The following is a 23,695-nucleotide window of genomic DNA, read 5'->3' as shown; positions in this document are numbered from 1 at the left end:
GCCTGAAGCGATGCCGTCATTTCTGCGTTCAAATCGGTTCAAATGCAGCGCTGCCTTCCCGGAATGCTGTGCTGAAGCGTTGAAGTCGCTCGACGTCACCCATAGGAATAAAGTGGAGCGCGGCGCGACATAAGTGTTCACGGACGACTGGATCTGCACCTGAGAGACTGTTTACAGCGTGCATTTCCTCTCTCTCCCTCTAGTCACGCGCGCGCGCACCCTACCGGGAGAAGAGCCCGTACAGCCCATACAAGGACCTTCCGATCTATTTAACGTCAAGTAGACCCATACTCGAAAAAAACTCGCCGAAACTTGTGAGAAACCGGAAGGAGTATTTTTAACACAGAAATACTCCATCAAATGTCCAACATTAGTTTTTGAAACTTTGTCTATGTTTAGGATGGGAATCCAAGTCTTTAAAGGTGTAAAAAGCTCAGTATGCATGAAACAGCATTTCACCCCCCCCTTTAACAGCCAGGGAAACTAATAAGGGAACACCAGAAAATGAGGAATGAGCAAACAGAGTATAACCAACACACTTTTGCAACCAACACACTCTAGACTCGTGTGCAGCCATTACCGGATTACACTTAGCAGTGATTACAGTTTATAACGTTATAAATATGGATGTTTTAAAAAAATGCATGGCTTCGCTTTAGAATGCCTTTATTAAACCCTCAAGCCGTATGGATTACTTTTATGATGGATGGATGTCCTTTCTTTGGGCTTCAAAATCAACATTCACTCCCATTATAAAGAAGAGGCAGGTTATTTATTTATTTTATTTTATTTTTCTAACTCTGATTGTGTTTGGCTGAAATAAGAAAGTCATACACCTCCACTCTAAAAAATGCCTGGTTGTTTTGTTGGGTCAAATATGGACTAACCCAGCAATTGGGTTGTTTTAACCCAGCGGTTGGGTTAAATATTTGCTTAAGATAACCCAATCACGGGGTTGAAACAACCCAACTGCTGGGTTAGTCCATATTTGACCCAACATTGGGTTGTTTTTTACTCAGATTTTTTAGAGTATAGGATGGCTTGAGTAAATTATGGGATCATTTTTATTTTTGGGTGAATTAACCCTTTAACGGGACACACATATACAGTGACCATTGCACTCGAAAAAATGCTGGGTTAAAAAAAAAAAAACACATGTTGGGTTGAAAATGGACAAACCCAGAAATTGGGTTGTTTGAATGGTTCCATTCACTGGGTTCAAACAACCCAATTTCTGGGTTTGCCCATTTCCTACCCAACTTGGGTTGTTTTTAACCCAGTCCACAGAAGTCCACAGAACCTTAAGTGCACAAGCAGTGAGACATTTGGTATAGGGCCTGTGACTTGAATCAGACGGTTTGAATCAGACTCACTGAGTCAGTGAAGCATTCAGAGCCATTACTGAGTTCACTGACTCACTTACTGAAGTCTTTTTTGGGTTATGTCAGAATCGAAATTAACTGTAAAAAAGTGATTACGCAACTGGAACAGTACTTTTGGTTCATGAGACATACATCGTGTCTTTACTGACCTTTTCATATGACAAAAGTTTTTCATGTGTTTGATTTTTTGTAACCAATTAAAAAAAATCTATCATGAAATATTGTGCAAAAACATAATTTTTTATTATTTAGCATGTACGGTTAATTTGTATTGACTGTAAGGAAAATGGAAAATGACTGTTTAGGTGAACCATGTTGGAGCTGCTACAAATAAACAAGAAGAGACACTTTTCAAGAAACATTTCTTATTATTATTAATAATGTTAAAAACAGCTTCATATTTTAGTGGAAACTGATTTCTTTGATGAATAGAAAGTTCAAAAGAACATCTTTTTTTTATGTAATCTTTTGTAATATTATAAATGTCACTTTTGACCAATTTAATGCATCCTTGCTGAATAAAAGTATTAATCCTAATGATCCAAACCCTTTGAACCGTATGTGAGTTAGGGTTATGTGACACTGACGTGTTTTCATACACTGCTGTGGCTTCATGTCATGAACACACAGTAGAATCTATCTTTTCCACTCATATGATTCTTCATGTTTGGATAATAGTGCAGAGAAAAGCTCAATGACCATGAGAAAACCACAGAAAACTCCTCTTTCCCTTGCATATCCGTCTAATGCGCTGTGACAGCGGTGGTGTTGTGGGGATGTTTTGCTGTAGTTAATGCACAACTGGTCTGTGAATCTACCAATCAGAGACGACGGTGGAGGAGGGGATGGAGAGTTATTAACCCTTTGTTTGCTGTCTGCTGGCCATGTGGCTTGCTCTGGTCTTACTGGGGCTGCTGCGAGCCAGACGACATGGCCTACTTTCATTTCTAATCAGCTCTGCTTGAAGTTGTCCTCCAGGCCGATGACTGCCTCACGCCCACTCCATGAGCAAAACTGATTGGCTATTAAATTCGTGCCAGGATTTCACTGAACCACCAGTGATGATATTCCCCACTGTCATGTTTTCAAATGGCCAAGAGGCATTTGTCATTTTGTATTCCTCATCTGTGTCTTGGAGCAGCGTGATCCATAGGGTTATATCATGAGAAATCACACTTAGGACCGAAAGAAAGCTCTGAATGTCTCTGAATGTGTACACTGAAGTAACCAAGACTCATCAGAATCCAGTGTTTGTATCATATCTTGTTTATGAAGCAATGCTATTTTAGCATTATTGAGATACTATTATAGTTTTTCCCTGCCAGCGTTTTTAAAAAAGTCTCCACACCAGCATGTGTACTAATTTTCACAACATTTTCATGGCCCTCAGAATATTTTGTTGTATGAATATCTGAACATGCAATATATTAAAATTAAGAACAGAGTCTGCTTTTAAACAAAAAAAGTTTTATTTTAGCTTTTTTCTCAAGTTTTACCGTTTGTCAAAGACTACATCTGGATCAGATTCAGAGCCATGATCAAACACAGATGGAGTAGATGGAGTCCATCAACACCCCAAAGCTTCACAGTCCTGTAGCTCGTCCTGGGCTGACATTAGGCAGTTTTGATTTATATGCTGGTTAATGTTAATGATCATATTATTTTACACATGCATTTGATTACATATGCTATCCCTTGTTTCTGCTTCTTCTTGGCCTGTGTGTTAATCAGGAGATTCTGTACTTTTTCAGAAGATATCTAATGGCGCCCCCTACCGTATAACAGTGAAAACATGGAAAGCCGAAAAATGTCAATGGCGGGAAAAGGTAATGTTTAAATTTTTATTTAAATGTTATTAAAGTTTTAGTCATTTTGTTGCATGTTTTGTCCTATATATATATATATATATATATATATATATATATATATATATATATATATATATATATATATATATATATATATATATATATATATATATATATATAAATAGCACAAAACCATGCAACAAAATGACTATATATATATATATATATATATATATATATATATAATTTTATATATAAATAAATATATTTATTTATATAAATATATTTATTTTATATAAAAAAATATATATATAATTAATTTTTTTATTTTTTATTTTTATGCCTGCAGTTTTTATTAATTTTTATTAAGTTTTGTTTTGCAAGTCAGCATATTCATCCATCACTGTCTATTCCTGTGTGTTTGGAGTGTGTCAACATGAATGAATACATAAATGTCCAATAAAGAATTGTAGTTACTAAAGAAATGTTAAAAAAATATTTATCTAATTCTAATTATTCTTCACACATGGTTTCTCACATGCAGAAAAAAAAATTGATATGGTTACAGATGAACTTTTCCCACCATTGTCTGAATTTTCTTCCTTTCTGTGTTTTCACTGAGATACGGTAGGGGGCGTTATTACACATCATCTAAATCTCCTGATCAAAACACAGGCGAAAAAGCAGAAACCAGCGATAGCATATGTAATCATATGTAAAATATCACGATCATCAACATTAAACTTCATATAAATCAAAACTGCCTAATGTCGATCCAGGAAGAACAACAGGACTGTGACGCTTTGGGGTGTTGATGGACTCCATCTGCTCCATCTGTGTTTGATCATCGCTCTGAATGTTATCTGGATGTAGTCTTTGACAAAAGTCAGGTGTTGATGAAAAAGAATGCATGAAGCAATAATAGCTTAGAATAGGATAGTTTTTTGTTGTTTTGTTTAAGAGCAGAGGGTCTGCTCTTTCTTTCATACATTTATACAATATTCTGTGGGCCATTAAACTTTGTGAAAATGATCAAAAATTCTGGCAGGGAAAGAGGTCATTAATTTCCTCAATTACGTAAAACATGGCCACATTGTAGTAATTTGTTCCTTTGTTTAGGAACAAGAACTAATTCATAAGTTGTGAAAACAAACAATACCTTTCTCTTGCATGTCCCTAACTCCATAACTACGAAATATCATAGTATGAAATCGTACAACTTGTTTTTCACGGAAAAAACAGCATACATTTGGATTTTGGAATGACATGAGGGTGAGTAAATGTTGACTAGAAAATCCCTTTCAATTGTTGTTTAGCTGTCTCTAAAGCTCACTTTTTTGTTCTAGATCATTAGAGGTCTTGGAAGGCGGTCTGCAATGTTAGGAAATGCCTTCATACAAAACTGTTATCTGGTAAGTCATTGACTCACTGGTTCCAGTCAACTAATGGCCGTTTTCACCTTCGAATAACAATGTGATGTTGAGGAATTCCCAAGAAACAGTCTTTGTTCTGAAAGATTTTCTTCTAAATAAGGATTTCATAATGGGATCGCCGTGATCTCCGTTTCACCCCCTTCCTTTTGTGTGTGCGTGAGCCAGATTAGATCTCGCTGCATTACAGTCGAGAGGGTCGAGAACAGAAGGAGCGGTAGGCGATGCTGGCAGTGGCAGAGGAACAGATGGTTTAGGTTGCCTCTGGATGGCTTTCAAAAAGGCTTCCCTTCACTGAGCAGATATGTTTCATTAGAAGTGGTCCCGATGCATTGGACAGACATTTGCCCCTATAATGCACTGCCCATCTGCTGGGGTTGAAGCGTTGGTCGGGGCACTGGCTATATCTGCTAAAGGGGAACGTTCCTGATGAATCTTAAACAGAGTTTAGAGAAAACCTCAATTGTTTCTCCTTGACAGCAGTGCAAGAAGATGGTTTGCCAAGATAGAAGTCGTCTGCGATCTTAATACGTTTCTATTTTTATTGTGTAGGGAATCATCTGAGAAAAGGTTAAAATATAACTGAGCTGAGAATACACACCATTTGTAAAATGTTAAGTGTTTTAATGAGGACCTATTATACTTTTTTTACATTTTCACCTTTCTTTAGTGTGAAATGTTGCTGTTTGAGCATGAAAAAGTCCCTCCAGCGGGAGTTCATCTCTGTATCAGTGTCAGTGTTTCTGAACTCCCTGAAACGCCTCCATTGTCTTTCTTCTGGGAACAAACATGTCACAGTATTCCTCATTTAAATCATTCCCATCCAAGGCATATGCAGAATAAATTAGCGGGGCCTGGTTGAGTTAGTTAGTCGTGTGTTAAAACTCGCAGTTATGTAAAGGTGCGGTACATTTCCCAAAGATGCTCAAAGTGCTTTTATTACACCCAAAAGATGTCAATTGAAATGGAAGTAAAATGAGCTTACTGACTCTCATCATCCAACCCCATATTCTTTCTTTCATGACCTTATAGACTTATCAATGTGCGTTTTTTTTTAACAATGTATAAATTAGATTTAATGGGATAGTTCACCTAAAAAATTTATTTTTGTCATTTCTGTAAACAAATTTTCCTCCCAATACTCATTACCACAATGCTAGAGGAAAACATCCTTTACTCTATAACAAAAATAATATTTTATTCAATTTGTAAATTATTTATACATCACGGTCGTATTTGTTGAGCTACTTTTATGCTTAATTAAAAAAATATATATTATTATAATTGAAACAAGTTGTAAAACTCATATAAAATAATTTTCTTTATGCAAAATATAATATAAAATATATGTAAAAAAAATCTTCCTTTTAAATTTAAGTCTGGCATGATGGGACAATTATGAGTGAATATGACACAAATATATCATATGACTTTAGAAGAAAGTTGTATGTATTTTGTTTAGAATATTATACCATAAAGTTTTTTTAAACCATTTTTGGAGCTTGTCAGTATAAACTTTGGTTGTAAGAACCAAATGTCTTCTTTTCACATCTTTTCTACCAAATGTGTTGTGCTTCGTTGAAGATGAAGTTGAAATGACATAAGAAAATGTGCATTTTTGAATAGCCTATTCCTTTAATGCTTTGAAAACATTTACTTTTGTACAACAGCACTATATTAGCTGCGATAAACAGATTATACACAAATTAAAAAATATATATATTTAAAAAAATAAGTTACCTGGCTGCCTAAAAATTGAGTTCATTGAAATAAATTTTTTGAGTTAATACAATGAACATTTTTGAAAATCGACAACCTTTATTCAAATATTATTATTAGATTTTGTAAGCATATTGGGTAATTGTATGTGTTTTATTTGTGAAGACGCAGTGAAACATGCCAAATCGTGCTATTTTCATGATTTATCACATTTTATGTGGTTCAGATACAATCATATTTTGAGTTTCTATTTATTAAACCAATTTCCTTCATTGTATCAACTCATTTTTTTTATTTCAATAAACTCAGCATTTTAAGGCAACCAGGTTACTTACTTTTTTAAGTTAAACCAACAATATTTTTTTACAGTGTACTGTAATTGCAGTCTTTTGGAGAACACTGTACTGACGACACCTGATCCTAAAATATACTTGATATGTTTTGAACCATCTATTTGTGATTGGCCGACCGCTCTCACTCTCTCTGTCAGAAATGCATGCATCTGACCCAGCCAAACGCACGCCACGATTTCATAACAGATGCAAGAGTAACCAAAGAGATGGCGACCCTTTAATAATGCATGCTGCCCTTTCAGGAGCAACCATCCTGCACCTGCTGCTACACTGTACCTCCAGAGCCCTCCATCCACCAGCCTTCAGCTGTGCATGGAGGGAAGAAAGACGAGGGAATAAAGCCCTCGGGCCGGCCCTTCACGGAGGGTACGGAGCGAGCGAAACCCAACACCCTCGCTCTCCACATGGCTCCGATCCTGCGGCGCTTCTGCGCAGAGGTGGAGCGGTGAATGTCTCATTATCTCTTTAGCTCCGGCACGCTCGAACGGTGTCAACTTTTGTCCTTTAAAGGACGCGTGACTTTACGGGTCGCTTGTGAGCAGCCACTGACAGATGCAACAAACACATGCTTTGACAAGTTCACGGTGGAGCAAACTCGTGATAAAGACGCAATGGTGAAATGCAACCTCCCTGACATATGCACGACACAAGTGTTTGTTTGGAAGAAGTATATGGAGACTTACCATCCCCAGAGGATAGTTTTATAGCTCTGAAGTTGCTCTTTCATCATAATTTGGTAACACTTTACAAAAAAAATGTCATTGGTTAACATGATCTAACAATGAACAATACTTCTACAGCATTTATTTATCTTAGTATATTCAAATGTTATTTGTTAGCATTCGCTAATGCACTGTAAACTAACATGAACAAACAATGATCAATTATATTTTTACTAACGTCAAACAAAATTGAAAATTGAGTGTTCACTGTTAGTTCATGTTGCATTAACTAATATTAACAAATGAGACCTTATTGTAAAGTGTTACCAATATTTTACATAAAGCATACATTGAGATGTTTCTCCTAAACTTCCTAATTTAGTTAATCTGCAGATCAGCTCAGATTATGTGGTCTTGCAAGCATTTCATGAGATGATATTAAGAAACCTTGTGCTCTCCAATTAATCTCATTGATGTCTACGAGACAACTGAGACACATTTTTTAAAATTGAGACTATATAGTGTTTATATACACAGATCAGGCATAATATTATGACCCCCTTCCTAATAGGTGTGGTGAAGGTGTGCGGTGGTATCTGGCACCAAGATGTTAGCAGCAGATTCTTTAAGTCCTGTAAGTTTTGAGGTGGGCCTCCATGGATCAGACTTGTTTGTTCAGCACATCCCACAAATGCTCGATTGGATTGAGATCTGGGGAATTTGGAGGCCAAGTCAACACCTCAAACTCGTTGTGCTCCTCAAACCATTCCTGAACCATTTTGTGGTTTGTGACAGGAGCATTATCCTGCTGGAAGAGCCACATCCACCAGGGAATACCGTTTCCATGAAAGTGTGTACATGGTTTCACCAATGCTTAGGTAGGTGGTGCGTGTCAAAGTAACATCCACATGGATGGAGGACCCAATGTTTCCCAGCAGAACATTGCCCAAAGCATCACACGGCCTCTGCCGGCTCGCCTTCTTCCCATAGTGCATCCTGGGGCCATGTGTTCCCCAGGTAAGGGATGCACACGCACCCGGCCATCCACGAGATGTAAAATAAAACACAATTCATCAGACCAGGCCACCTTCTTCCATTGCTTTGTGGTCTAGTTCTGATGCCCACATGCCACTGTTGGCTCTTTCGGCGGGGTCAGGGGTCAGCATGGGCACCCTAACTGGTCTGTGGCTATGCCGCCCCATACACAACAAACTGCGATGCACTGTGTATTCTGACACCTTTCTATCAGAACCAGCATTAACTTCTTGAGCAGTTTGAGCTCCAGTAGCTCGTCTGTTTGATCGGACCACACGGGCCAGCCTTCGCTCCCCACGTGCATCAATGAGCCTTGGCCGCCCATGACCCTGTGGCCGGTTCTCCACTGTTCCTTCCTTGGAGCACTTTTGATAGATACTGACCACTGCAGACCGGGACAGCCCACAAGAGCTGCAGTTTTGGAGATGCTCTGACCCAGTCGTCTAGCCATCACAATTTGGCCCTTGTCAAACTCACTCAAATCCTCACGCTTGCCCATGTTTCCTGCTTCTAACACATCAACTTTGAGGAACTGCAACTTGAGGTGGTTTATGTCAAAGAATGTTAGTCCGTAACATCCATGATTCAAATCAAACACATACAAACCATCTACTAAAGAAATCATTGGTCGCAATCATGCCAACTTCATCTAGCACTCCTAGGTTCATTTCCTCCAGAACCGCATGTGTAATATTCCTCACATTACGCAAGCCCAAAGTTACGAGGAACTAAATGCCGATGTGTCTTCACATTTTTATGACAGGTGCAGTTTCGCAGAGAGGCTTGCTCATCTCGTATTTTCCGCAGTGAGTGGCACGATGACCTGCGCTGTCTGTCACAAAAATGCAAGCAATGACATTGTCATAGGGACTAAAATATATTTTTTATAAAAAAATAATGCAGAATGTCAGAGACATGGGCCAGTGGTTAGTAAATGTGCTCTGACGTGTTGCGCAATAGTGCTTGTGTGCTGTGACTTCCGTTTGTCCATTTTCTCCATTCATTTACTGACTGTGCCAATGCTGAACTGACTAGTATGGATCCCGAATCAAGCTTCAGACACACAGATCTCATTTCCATGGCAGAATATGACGGTGAGGCCTTTTAGGACCAAGATCATAAACTCAATCGCTGTCTCTCTAAGGTTTCTCCAGATGTTTCTCCTAACCCAGTGAGCTGCCTTACTGTCTGCCTATAGCCAGCATGGGAACTTAAAAGCGATTCAATTTAAACACTCTCTACATAGAAATGACGATCGTCACATGAATGGCAGTAGATGTTGGCACAAGTTAAGGATATGATACTCTCATAAGCATAACAATATGGAATGCACACAAATATTGGGTAAATAGCTGTTGTTATTGTATTTTAGTATTAAAATATTAATCTTTTGTTTCATCCACCTTTCATGCAGCTTGTAGCAATGCATTGAGTTGTATCCTCTTTAAAAGATGCATGTAATGCGGTCTTAGAATTGGTAAAAATTAAGGAGACATAAAAATGGATGATTATTGACAGCATTTGTATGACATGATCCTTGATTGTGCAAATTTAAATTTTACATGTAAATGAATTAATTACTGAAGTATTTATAATATGGTGGTGCTTGCATGTGCAAATTTCATTAGGGCTTCTAGGGTGTTGCTAGGGTGTTCTGGATGGTTGCTAGGTGGTCAAAAATATGAATATTTCAATATGTATTGATAATGAAATATTTGAAACGATACCATCTGTGCGTTCCTCTCTCTCTCTCTCTCTCTCTCTCTGAGAGAGAGAGAGAGAGAGAGAGAGAGAGAGAGAGAGAGAGAGAGAGAGAGAGAGAGAGAGAGAGAGAGAGAGAGAGAGAGAGAGAGAGAGAGAGAGAGAGAGAGAGAGATGCTATTGGAACTATTTATGTCAAAATATGAAATATTTCTGATGGAAATAAAATATTCCATAATTTGAACAGAATTGGGTGTTGTGGTTGGTTGGCAAAAAAACACTATGATATTCTGTTTTCTGGATTTATAATTTTTCATAAAGCATTGTATTGCTACTTTCCATTGTGGCATTGACTTTCACACACACAAAAGTGTATCTCCTTATTAAAGAAAAAACAAAAAAGCATTTTATTTATGCTATTGGGGCTGTTTATGTCAGAATATCTAATGGAAATAAGAGCATCCATCATTTGAACATCTTTTTGAACACACCTTCATTACAAACCCCAGACTCTGTTCAGGAACGACACCATGAACAAGTGCATGGAAATAAATAAACAGCTAGCTGGCTCATGAGCTTCACATGAGCACTGTAATCCATCATGAGGCGCGAGTGAGGTGTCAGGGCGCACAGGTGTAACGACTCCATTAAGACGGCACGCGAGCTGACATCTCCATATGCTCTACAACACCGCTGTGACATCAGAGCCCATTACCCACAAACCTCTTCATCCACACCGCGCCCTGGAAGTGCTAAACAAACTCGGTTTACCAGGGGTCATGACAGCTGTGTGGTGTGATCGTGAGGGCCGTGTCACACACACACATGTTGGTCTATGAGGTTTACAGGGACTCTCCATAGGCGTAATGTTTTTTATACTGTACAAACCGTATTTTCTATCCCCTTACACTGCACCTGCCCCTAAACCTACCCATCACAGGAAACATTCTGCATTTTTACTTTCTCAAAAAAACATCATTTAGTATGTTATTAAAGCTATTTTAAATATGAGGACATTTGAAATGTCGGCCCCACTTTATATTAGGTGGCCTTAAGTGCTATGTACTTACATCACAAAATAAGTACAATGCACTAACTGTGATCAAATTGTATTGCAAAGCACTTTTGCTGATATTGAGATACAGGTAGAGTTAGGGTCAGGTGTGGTGGTGTGGGTCGTTTAAGGGTAGGGTTAGGTGTAAGGGAAGTGCCAACTGTGTAATTACAAATGTAACTACAGAAATTAATTACAGACGTAATTACATGCAGGTCATTTTGAAAATGTAAGTACAATGTAAAAACATGTATGTACACAATAAGTGCATTGTATCAAATGATTAATTAAAATGTTAGTACATAGTAGTTAAGGCCACCTAATATAAAGTGGGTCTGAAATGTCCTTATAAACCACATTTATAGTGTAATACCCATGTAGTTATACAAATTTGTGTCCTAATAAACCACATAACCAGGCTCTCACACACACACACACACACACACACACACACACACACACACACACACACATTGATTTGCTTTCAAGGTTACTTAGGGATTGCAAATTAATTTACGTGTAATCTTGTTAAAACTGTGATCAGACGCCGCTGTATAGCATCTGACAAGAAACCGCATCTAAACTAATTTTCATCAGGTACTTTTGTAGATCAATGAACGCTATAATGTTCAGGGGAGTTTTTAGGCAGAACTTTGCCTTTTTATGGTATTACTTTTGTTATGAATTGAAGTGTTACATAATGTGAAGCTGTTTTTGCTCCACATTATGTAACCATAAGAAGAGAAGAGAGAAAAAGATGAAATGAGATGAAGTTCCTGCCATTTGTGAAGCATTTACCCGATTATCCAAAATCCCAAAGTCACCATGGGCATGTAGAAAGCACATTTTCATTTAATTTTCATCATATATACTGTACTGCTGCTCAAGTTTTTAAATGTTTTCGACAGAAGTCTCTTCTGCTCATCAAGCCTGCATTCATTTGATCATAGAGTAAAAAGCTGGGATACTGTGAAAAAAGATTTGTATTTTAATAAATTTCAAAATGTAATTTTCAGCATCATTAGTCCAGTCTTCAGTGTCACATGATCCTTCAGAGATTCTAATATGCAGATTCGCTGCTCAAGAAACATTTGGTAAACACTTTATTTTAGGGTTTAATTAGCTAGTACATTATGCATGACCAATAGCTAAGCTTATCAACTACCTTACTAACTATTAATAAACAGTAATCAGGAGTTTAGTTTATTGAGGCAAACGTCGTCGTTAATAGTGAGAATTGGACTCTAATCTAAAATGTGACCAACATTTCTTATCATTATCAATGTTGAAAACCATTGTGCTGCTTTATTTTTGTGTGGAAACCATTATATATTTCCTTCTGAATTCTTTGACGAATACAAAGTTCAACAGAGCACCATTTGAAATGTCTTTACTGTCAGTTTTAATCAATTGAATGCATCTTAGCTGAATAATTTTTATAATTTAGTTAAAAAGATTTTTACAGCCAATTTACAAATGTAGGCCCTTTGGTTTGATTGCCAAAAGCCTCATCAGATCCTAATTACTTCATTTTAGAGGAGCTTCTCCTAAACAGGTCTTCATCGAGGTGCTTTATCTCAAATTTAACCACACCTGTATAATTCATATCTTTGGATGAATAGACAGCACAATGTTCCTGGCGAAAGCTTCGGCCTCAGGTGAGCTGCGTTGCTGTCTGATCCGCAGCTGATGTGAGGTATTGTTAGCCTGTGTGTACGGGGTGTTGAATTTCACTCTCAACTTGATAGCACTCTTTAACCGAACCTCTAATGATTCCTTAATGAGGCTCAGTCTGCTTTTCAGTCCCACTTTTATGCTAGCTGAAACGCTGCTTATTAATATCTAGGTACAGGGAAACGGCTGTTTAAATCGCCCTGCACCAGGTGCTATTAAAATGCAGTATTCAGCTGAAACTGCAAAGGCGAGTCATTAAACAATGGTGTTAATATATATATATATATATATTCCCCAGCTGAAGCTCATTGTTAAGGGTTTTCTGTCTGAGCAGGTACAACCATTGACTTTCTCCCAGTACAGTACATGCCTAAGTAATCATTTCTAGATGCCATGAGTTGTCTATCAGTGGCAAACCCATTCACTAAACAGATGTGCTGTAATATGTTTCAAATGTTGAAATTAACATCAGAAAGACAGTTTAGCATTTACAGCCACTCTCTTAAAAATAAAGGTTCAGAAATGGTTATTTGCAGGGTGTATGGTCCAAGAACCTTTAATATCCACAGAACATTTCCATTGCACAAAAGGTTCTTTAAACTATAACATAGTTAGTTTCTTTAAAGAACCTTTTACAAAACGGTTCTTTGGGGAACCAAAGATGGTCCTTGTAAGGCATCTCTGTGTTGGTTCTTCCTGGCACCTTTATTTTTAAGGTGTAGTATAACTCTGGTATATTGCCAGTATGTCCACCTATTCATTTCCTTGCACTGTTGCAATTAAAATGGTCTGTTTTTACCAGAAAAGGCACATGCAGATGTGCTTCTTACTATTCTATATTACATATTTATTATCTATCTATCAAATACATGTTGTTATTCACAGATCATCACAATACATTTTTGGCAGGCCTATTACTATTGTCAAATGTAAATAATTCAGTGAAGCATGTTTGCCCATAGGATTTTAAAAAAAAAAAATTTTCTCCTAATTAATTTAAAATATATATTTTTGTCAGCCAAACATCTTTGAGGTAAAATATTTACTTGAAGTTCACCTGAGATTTTATGTTTATATTTTATTAATTTAACAACACATTTGCATGGTTCTCTGATGTTGGTTCATATTAACATGCCAATAATATAATTATTTTTTATTTTTGTATTACTTAAGTTTAATTTGACATCTATATTGATTATTTAATGAATATTTTTTTTATTAATTATTTAAATAATTATTTAATAATTTGCAAGTGTTCATAATAATAAACAATAAACAAAGGAGTGTTGTGGGTGGTTGCCATGGCGTTTATAAGGTTGCTAGGCTGTTCTGGGTGGTTGTTAGGTGGCCAAAAAGTCAGTCAACCTTTTTATTTTTATAGCATTGTTGTAATTAAAAAGGTCTTCAACTAAAAAAGATTAAATTATTTATTTATTTATCATGTAATTATGTATTATTAATGATTTAACTATTTGTATGTGTTTATAATAAACACCTGGTTATATAGCCACAATGCTAGGGTGTTGCGGGTGGTTGCCATGGTATTTCTAAGGTTGCTAGGGTGTTCTGGTTCTAAGTGGCCCAAAAAGTAAACGTCAACCTAGTAATTTCCTACCATTGTTGCAAGCATAGATATGTATACGTATACATATCTGTGGTTGCCAGGGTCTTATAAAGTAAAAAAAATATTAATTTATTTAATTATTAATCATTACTAACAATTGTTAATTATTTATTATTTAATTATTTGGAAGTGTTATATTTTAGTTATTAATGTGTATTTATAATTATTAATTATTTGGAAGATAGATAGATAGATAGATAGATAGATAGATAGATAGATAGATAGATAGATAGATAGATAGATAGATAGATAGATAGATAGATAGATAGATAGATAGATAGATAGATAGATAGATAGATAGATAGATAGATAGATAGATAGATAGATAGATAGATAGAGATATTCCAAATAATTATCTATCTATCTATCTATCTATCTATCTATCTATCTATCTATCTATCTATCTATCTATCTATCTATCTATATATATATATAGACACATGGATGCTGTGGCATTTCTGAGGTTGCGAGGGTGTTGCTAAGGTGTACTGGATGGTTGCTAAGTGGCCAAAAATGTCCAGCCCACTCTATGATATTCTGGTAACTAGATTGTTTGCTTGTCTTACTGTCCTCCCAAGTGTTTACACTTCAATGAATGTAATATATTGTTATATACAGCAAGTTATATGGGGCAATATCATGTTTTTGGAGCATGTTTATGCTAGAAAATCTAGTAAAGAAATGAGATATTCCATCATTGGAGCATAATGCAGACGGATATGGAGAGCTCATGGCTCATCTAACTAACGCACACACTGAGTTCAGGCTCATCAGTAAAGCATCTTCCTGTGTAACTGTTCAAACACTGCTAGCAGAAGAGCCGACGTGAGCTCTAGCAGCAGACGCTGGCGTGTGTTTTTCTTTAATCCTGTGTGTTTGAAGGGATTGGACAGGCTGAGGGCTGAATTTGACTGAGTAGCTCTAGGCGGGTGTAAGGATGCCCACATTAGTGAGTCTGCTTCACTGCACACTTCAGCTGAAATCAGCTTTCCTCCCCACCAAATGAGGCGCTTACGATATTGTAGCAGAGACGGGCAAAAGGCGAAACAAAAGGAGCTAAGGCGTGCGTGAAAAAAAGAAACACACTGCTTGCATTTCTTGTTCTGTTGCAAAACCTAGCGAGTTGCAAACCTAGACAGCATTTTAAGGTGTCATCTGATGCGGATGGCAGATTAAACTGCTTATAAAATACCATAAAGTATTAAAACTTGAGGATTTCACTAGAGACTAGAGATTTACAATCATGAAGGAAGACACATCACGGCCATATTACAGGATGACAATGTCAAGATTCGTCAGGATCAAACTGTGAAAGAATGGTTGGGAGAGAGCATGAAGAATAATTTTCACCTCCACAGAGTCCACAGCTTAAATTCATTGAAGGTCATTGGGATGTTCTGGAAGAGACTTTACAGAGTGCTGGACTCGTGCATTGTGAATACAACAACCAACAATTCCTACATGTTTTTTTTAAGAAAAGCGACCTACAGTCCTACAATTAGGGTTAGAAGAACTGTAGCCAAACATATAACCTGTCAGAAACATAATAATCACTTCAATAATGATCCAGTCATAGACTCTTGAACATTTGCATATTTAAATCCAAACAGCAGGTTTTTCTTTAGATGAGCAGTGTGTGTAACATTGTGTCACAATATATCTCAATACAAAAATGCACCAATGAGTCCTGGATAGCAACACTACTGTATGTACAGTATCAGTATATACTGTAGTTCACCCAAAATAAAATTTCAAAGTTTAAATTTAGCATCAAATATGGTAAACTAATAAGTTGACTGCATTATGTATGCTTGTTATCAGTTCAGTTTAGCAGCATTCAGCATTAAGAACCAATGTTTTCCCCATGCACTTCATAGCACTATTTTGTAGGATGCAGTCCATTAATGCAGTAATGCAATATCCCATTCTGTGTAAACAGCCTCTTATGCCGGGTTCAGACTACATGATGATATCAATCCAATTTTGGTCCAGTCATCTTGATGAAGAGTGTCATGGTGATTTGTAAATGACAATGGGCATCAGGACGTAAGAATCAATCTTTTCATCTCGTATAGAGTCATAGTGGACAACAACAGATGCGGCGCCTGCGATGCTTCACGATGTCACAACACAAACACTAGCATGTTTAAAGGAGACCTTTTAATTAAATAGTTAGAGACCTAAATAATTATTATTATTATTATTATTACCTTTTATGCCCCTTTTTAAAAGATGTCTCATATGTCTCAGATGTCCCCAGAATGTGTCTGTAAAGTTTCAGCTCAAAATATCCACAGATCATTTATTATACCATGCTGTAAATGGCCAATTGTGTTTTCGGGTATGTATCTTTAAATGCAAATGAGCTGCTGCTCCCCGCCCCAATTTCCAGAAGAGGGCGGAGTATGAAGGTAAATTGATGCCATATAGAATTGCAAGCGTAGGGTAAGATTTGTGAAAGTGTACATAAGATTGCAAGCGTAAATTAAATTTGCATACACAAGATAAGTTTTACACCTTTGCAAAACTTATCTTGTCTATGCAAATTTAATTTACGCTTGCAATCTTATGTACACTTTCACAAATCTTACCCTACACTTGCAATTCTATATGGCATCAATTTACCTTCATAGCGGAGCCTTAGCAGCTCACAGCTCTTGATACTCTGCCAAAAACTAAAATATCGGTTTTGTTTTGATTATCATCTCTATCGCGCTCACGTGACTTTGCAGTTCTTTATCTACATGAAAGTTTATTATCTGCATGCGTTTTAAAGCCTTATCAGTCTAAACTTCTGATATATGGTTTTCTGAGTGCAAGCACACAGAATAACTGTGTTGAGAACACATTTCCTACATGAATGCTGCTGTTAAATGCTCTGGCGAGGAGATAAAAATGGAGAGGGCGGGTACTTGCTAATGGGGTGGAGCCTGTCAGCAATAGTGGGCGTGGCTTAAGCATTTGTGACATCACATTGAATAGAAACTTTAAACAGCTTGTTCTGAGACACTGCTTATGATTTTTGGGGATTAAAAAATTGTAAAAAAAATTACCACGGCAAAGTGAAAAAACTAAATTATGCTGTCAAATGATAGCGTAGGTGCTTCAGCAAGCCCTTAAGTACTGGTAAATAGCATTAGACTAGTAAAACCTTTGTTTGTTTACACTCTTGTTTTCAAAATTCATTCGCTATAGTTCCGCCTTCTCGGCATGTGGTGATTGGTCGGGGAGCAGCGTATAGTCTGACAGCGTATGTTTCTTGTCCATGACACAAGAATTGTAGCCTGACAAGCCAGACCCACATCGAGATGTTTGGTCTGAACTCACCATAGACAGCTCAATCTGAGGGGCGGATAAACGGTTGTCTTCCAAACTCCCTATGCACACAACTGGATAGCGCGACAACCAACCAGAGCAACGAAGGTGAAGCGGAGCTCGTTGACAGATTAAACTTTCACCGTATCCGGTCGGCAAAACTCTGGACACATCTTCCCTTTTTAAGAATGACTTCAGTGCCGTTCTTTGTTCTTTTCTCAGAGAAAAGCTTAACTCCAAGTCTTCCAGAGTCGCGGTCAGAGCTGATTCGAATGACCGCCGTTCGCCAGCTTCTGTGTTTACTAGAAGCACGCAAACGCAACTCAGCCGTCATTATGTTAAGCCCCGCCCCCCGACTCTATACACAATGTGATTGGCCTGACCAGAGTTTGGCTTTTACAGCTCAGAAGTGCATTGAGAGTTGCTAGACGAAACTCGCGTCAGATTAGACTTGCTGACGCTAGGGTGCGTCTAGATTTCTAAGCTACAAGAATTGAGCAAAATTGCATAATCTGACACTTTCGTAACAGACAAAATATAGTATAGTCTGAACCTGGCATTATTGTGCAAGCAGTAGATATCTGCTTTTGAAACCGAGCCATTCTTTCGCTTATGTCTGTCTCTCTTTCTCTCTTCAGAGCAAAACCACCGAGCCAACAGGAAAGGATGGGCTTGGACTCACCGTCCTTGCGATGGTACGTGATCTCCACTTTGCGTTCCTCTGAGCCCAGCAGAGCCTGAGCCACCTGAGCAATCGCGTGTCTCTTGGTTTGCTCCCCATGCAGGAAGTCACATGTGCATGGTTTCTGCATGACGTCCGGCCGCGAGTATCCCGTCATCTCACAGAATCCGTCATTACAGTAAATAATAGCACAGTTCTGGACCCGAGCATTGGCTATGATGAACTTCTTATCTGTAAACAACCAAACATCACATGAAATTTGGCTCGGATAAACACTTGATCTATGAGTATGAGTTATCACAATTTGAGACATTGTTCTGATCTCTTCTTACACTTTAGAGGAAACATTTTCCTAAGTACGATTTTGGTCACACTTTAGATTAGGGTCCAGTTCTCACTATTAACTACAACTTTTGCCTCAATAAACTCCTAATTACTGCTTATTAATAATTAGTGAGGTAGTTGTCAAGTTTAAGAATTGGGAAGGATTAAGAGATGTAGAATTGCAGGATAAGGCATCATGTGCTTTATAAGTACTAAAAATAAAAAGCCAATATCCTAGTAATATGCATGCTAATAAGCAACTAGTTCATATGAGAAATGTACCCTAAACTAAAGCGTTACCAAGATTACCGAGCAAAAGAGGAGATCCAGTCGATCTTTTACATCAAAGAGATTTCACTTTTGCTTTTTTATCAGATAACAGTCTATAGCAGTGATTCCCAACCAGAGGAAAGATTTTAAAATGACTGTTTAATTGGATTGGATTTGGATTTGAGATCTAAATGCATTCCCCCTTCATTCTTTCTCTGATAAAGTTTCTCAATTATTGCCCCCAGAACTCTCAAAACTCATTAAAGTCAAACAAGCTCAAGTGAATGTTTATCATCCACAACATTTATTGTTTTTAATTTATAAGCACTTATAAACAGAAATAACTAAAGCAATTTCTACCTGAAACCCCCACCTCCCCAAGTAAATTCTATATTAGCACTCGATAATATATATAAAGATCTTAAAAAATAAAGCGTAAATATCAACATTATAAAATTAAATAAAACCTCCTCTACTTTCCGATACTGGTGTTCCCATTATGCACTGGGGCATGAATAATTAATAAGGTTGCATTTTTCACTGTTTTCCAGCTGTATTTTAGCATTGCTTTTGTTGTGAGGTTTAGTAACTTCCTGTGTTGTGACATCTGGAGTTCGTTTTCTACTCAAAATGACACATTCATACTCAAACAATTCAACGAATGTTAGCATTATTGTGTACCAAGATCTCAGGTGGGTGCCACATTACTTCTGCAATGTAGAAATGTTGCCTATGCAGTATCTATAGTGTATTAATGACTTAAATGTTCTAAGTAAAGCATTCACTTTAAAAGCATGCCTTGAATAAGTTTTATATGGTTTGAGTAAAATGTATTGAACCCGAGCATTGCAAAGTAAACTTCAACTAAGTAAAAATTGCTCAACAAGCTATAACTGGCCTAGTTAAACTTATTTGATCAGTTATTTTACTTAGTTACGTAGATTGTACTTAATTCCATATGTGAATTTTATTTAAAAATATGCATGCAAAAAATTGCAAACCTATAGTATATCATTTTTATGGTAATGCTAAATGAAATCCAGTATAATATGAGCTTAAGTCAACAAAGGTTGGGAAAAACTGGTCTAAACTCTTGTTAAATATATTACTTTTATTATATTTCAATTTTGTTATTTTTTATTATCAATGTAATAAAAACTAACAATGTTACATTATTTTACGTTTTATTGTATTTTAAGGTTTTATTGTTTATGTATCATACAATTTTACCTTTTTATATCAATATAGCATGTGCACAGCTTATGTAATGAGTGCTTAAAAACCTTAGATGCCATAAAAATCCTCTAAATACGCTCGAGCAGTCTAGATTTTACTGCGTATGTGTGTAATCTTCAGTATGAGAGCATAATTCATCTAAACACACAGGCAGAGCATGTTGTCATTCATGCATTTCAATGGTATAGTCGTTTTGTAAACACGGTCATCTGACAGATGTATGTGAAGTGGAAACACTAAAGAGCCACAATGCTGAAAGTCTCCTGACTGTCATCTGCCAGTCTCTCTGTCGATCGGGGAAGCCTTTGTGTTTTTATGCTCTTTATCAAATGTTATATCACATATCATTTATATATTAAGTAATCTAATTGATTATTTTATTGGTGATAGTGTTTAAACCTTATATAAAGGAATGGTCGAGCATGCACATAACTGGATAGTGACTGTTTTACTGTTTACTTTCCTTAAATGTGGGCTATAAAGGGTTTGTGTGCATGCAAATATCGTACGTTAGCTTTATTTGTCTATGCATGTTAATACTAGCACTTCCCTTATCATCTAAATGAAATAACCAAGTATGTTTGATTTGTAATACTTACTCTGTCCCTCGAATTTCCGTATTATTATTCCAAGAAAGGTGTTCTGAGGAGCGACATGACCTCTCCGTACAGGCATGATTATAACAATCTTCAGCTGCTCGTCCAAAATAAAAGCGAACCTCCTCAAAGTTATCGCTGCATCTGAACGGCAGCTCTTTGTCCGATCTGTCCACTTTCGGGGAGCTTTCACATACGGTGGCTGTAGTCACATGCGTGTCGGAACCTTGGCTGAACTCCTCGAAACCGACACCGACAGGAATCGGTGATGAGGAAGAGTCGGGTGAGATTCGGATGGAGAAGCATCGCTGTCCGCAGACGGGTGAAGTCCTGTGTGGTGCTGAACGCGAATGGAAGACTGTGTTGTGAAGCGCCTCTAGGGGCTTTAATAACTGAGCTCCGCCGCCCCGGGCTGAAACTTAACTCACCCCAGCGCACTGTCAGCCTCGGCGGCGCTCGTTTCGTCGATGATACGTAAAGGGGGTTGAGTTAGCGCGCTTATGACTCCTGCATTCGTGGCCGTTTCTCTGAGCCTCCAAAGTGATTAAAAATACTCATCTAACAGCTAAAAGTATGTTCTAAGAACCTTATGAAAACCTTATTTATTAATGTTCGAAACGTCCGTTTTTAAAAACGTTTTAGTTATTCGAACGTTAAAAGAACGCGAACAATCCATTTGATCGTTTTACCAACATTATGAAAATGTAACTTTTTGAATGTTCTATAAACATTCTAAAACAAGTAGCAGCCTTACATTTAAAGGCACAATATGTAAGATTTTTGGATTAAAAACCCGTCGGTTTTATTTTGCAGAAACCATGGAAACACCAAAGGCTTTAATGAGTTTTATTAGACAAGGGAACAACTGTTAAGAGGAATTTATAGACAGAAAACAAATTCTTGTACAGTAATACAGCATTTACTCCATCATACAATGTTTAAAATTAATAGAGTGCCGAAGTCATGACGTCACTTTGTAGGCCAACCCGGAAGTTAGCGGCGCATGGGTTCCCTCGACCAAAAGCCTATGCATTTTCCCCATAGACTTTTGGACAATCGCAAAAAATAAGATCTGTGTTCAACAAAGAGTTATGACCCTTACAAGTTTTGTCTATCAAGATAATCTTTACAAGTGAATCCAAAATGTATAACGTTTGAAGCCTAAATAAAGCCGTCAGATATAAAATGCTAACGGTAAGCTATAAACGGACTACAGCACACAGTCGCGGATCTACGTCATCATCAAGCTTCCTCAAACTTTATTTAAAAAACACGTTCGCTCATTATGATCTGCGCTCTGTATGAACACTTATCCACTTCTTCACGATTGATCATAATCGAGGAGAGAACCACTATAAATCTAGACATGTAGAACAGCGCAGCTTTCATTCGACGACTTGTTCCATATCGGGACAAAACAAAACACTACAGTCTCTCCACAGAAATGAAGAACTGGCAATCGGTTACCTATCACATATTTCTGTGTACAACAATATTTGGAAACACCACTATTTGAAAGGACTAAATATATAACTTTATGTATATTAACTGAAAGGTAAACTTCTAAGAACGTGACGCTGAAACGCGTGCTAGTTTTTTATTTTTATTAAACATTTACTTACAGAATTCAAAAGTGAATGAAATGCGGGCTGGTGAGATCTCCTGTTTGTCACGATGACGTCTAAAGTCCCAGCCAAAGGATGTAGTCCCTTTTAGCAACTTGTTAGCAACCGCCGTTTTTAAGACACAATAAAGTTTTAAAAAATCACAAGCAGGTTAGAACTAGTGTGTTTTATATCATAGATCAAAACGTGAAAATATTTAAAGGCTTTGTTAACCACAGACCTTATTTCAGGCGATTTAGCAAAAACCCATTCAAAAAACCCATAGACTTTGGAGCGAGGGAACCGGAAGTGCTAAAATGCTAACTCACTTCCGCGTTTTGGCCTACAAAGTGACGTCATGACCTCGGCACTCTATTGCATGCCATTTAGCAACACAAGCCATCCCGCATTTATTTAAAAAAACTAATATACTAATACAGTGGCGGCTGGTGAAAAATATTATAGGTGGGGCTATTTTTTGCGGGGGGGCTGGGGTCCTCCCCCATACATTTTTTTGATTTCATAGATGTGATTTCCTGCATTATGGTGCGTTTGAGGCCATGTCCCTTGCCTATACCAATAAAAGAATTTAAACCAGTCAATGCAATATAATAAAAAAGACAATATTAATTTAACTGCTGTAGAAATCAACAGTTTCACAGGTGATGATAATGAACAAGTTGCATGTTTATTATGCTCAATAACGATAAATTATATTATATATATGTTTCAGGTCTGTGTCCACGAGCTATCACACGTGTCTTAAACAGTAAGCAAGGGAAGCAAAAGATTGCCTTGACGTAACCACAGCTAGTTAGCCAAGCCTTTCGATCGAACCAACCTTCGGAAAAGCTTCTCTTGAAGGTTTTCTCCTTTTCTCGCGCCTATTCCCTTCTGGCTTGTCTGGTCCAAGTTCTTTTACAAGGAGTTTTTCTGCTAATGTTCTTCTTTTGTAGCAATTTAACTTAATTTGGGGCAAGTTCAACCCCCACGCCTACATTAGTGCTCCTCGACTTCGCCCGCGCCGACGCCAGGCTGAGTGTCCCGTGGTTCAGCAGTGCACTGCTCTAATCTCAGAGCTACGGGCGATATTTTCAGCGCTCCCAAAACCATAAAATTCTACGACGATGATTTTTTGCGTAGCAACCGGAGAACCATTGGCTTAAATTACAGCACTGCGGGGCTGAGCGAACTGGAGCTGCGGAAGACAGCCGATTGGCTACTGC

At 37.5% G+C, this 23,695-nt stretch overlaps 1 protein-coding gene across 2 annotated transcripts in view; it reads right to left on the bottom strand.

Annotated features, from left to right (window-relative positions):
* LOC137075692 (potassium voltage-gated channel subfamily H member 7-like) overlaps positions 1-21,283 on the bottom strand; it is a 152,783-nt gene extending 131,500 nt beyond the window's left edge. For both annotated transcript variants that reach the window (XM_067444581.1, XM_067444582.1), the window contains exons 1-2: positions 20,869-21,283; positions 18,440-18,670 (exon numbers count right to left, since the gene is read on the bottom strand). In XM_067444581.1, the coding sequence (XP_067300682.1) occupies positions 18,440-18,670; positions 20,869-20,944 (307 nt within the window). In that variant the 5' untranslated portion in view covers positions 20,945-21,283. The remainder of the gene's footprint in view (positions 1-18,439; positions 18,671-20,868) is intronic.
* Between the last annotated feature and the right edge of the window lie 2,412 nt (positions 21,284-23,695).

The sequence above is a fragment of the Pseudorasbora parva genome, chromosome 5, assembly GCF_024679245.1.
Source record: "Pseudorasbora parva isolate DD20220531a chromosome 5, ASM2467924v1, whole genome shotgun sequence".
Classification (NCBI taxonomy): domain Eukaryota; kingdom Metazoa; phylum Chordata; class Actinopteri; order Cypriniformes; family Gobionidae; genus Pseudorasbora; species Pseudorasbora parva.
Note: the sequence above shows the minus strand (reverse complement) of the source record. Positions and strands in the feature narration are given on the sequence as shown.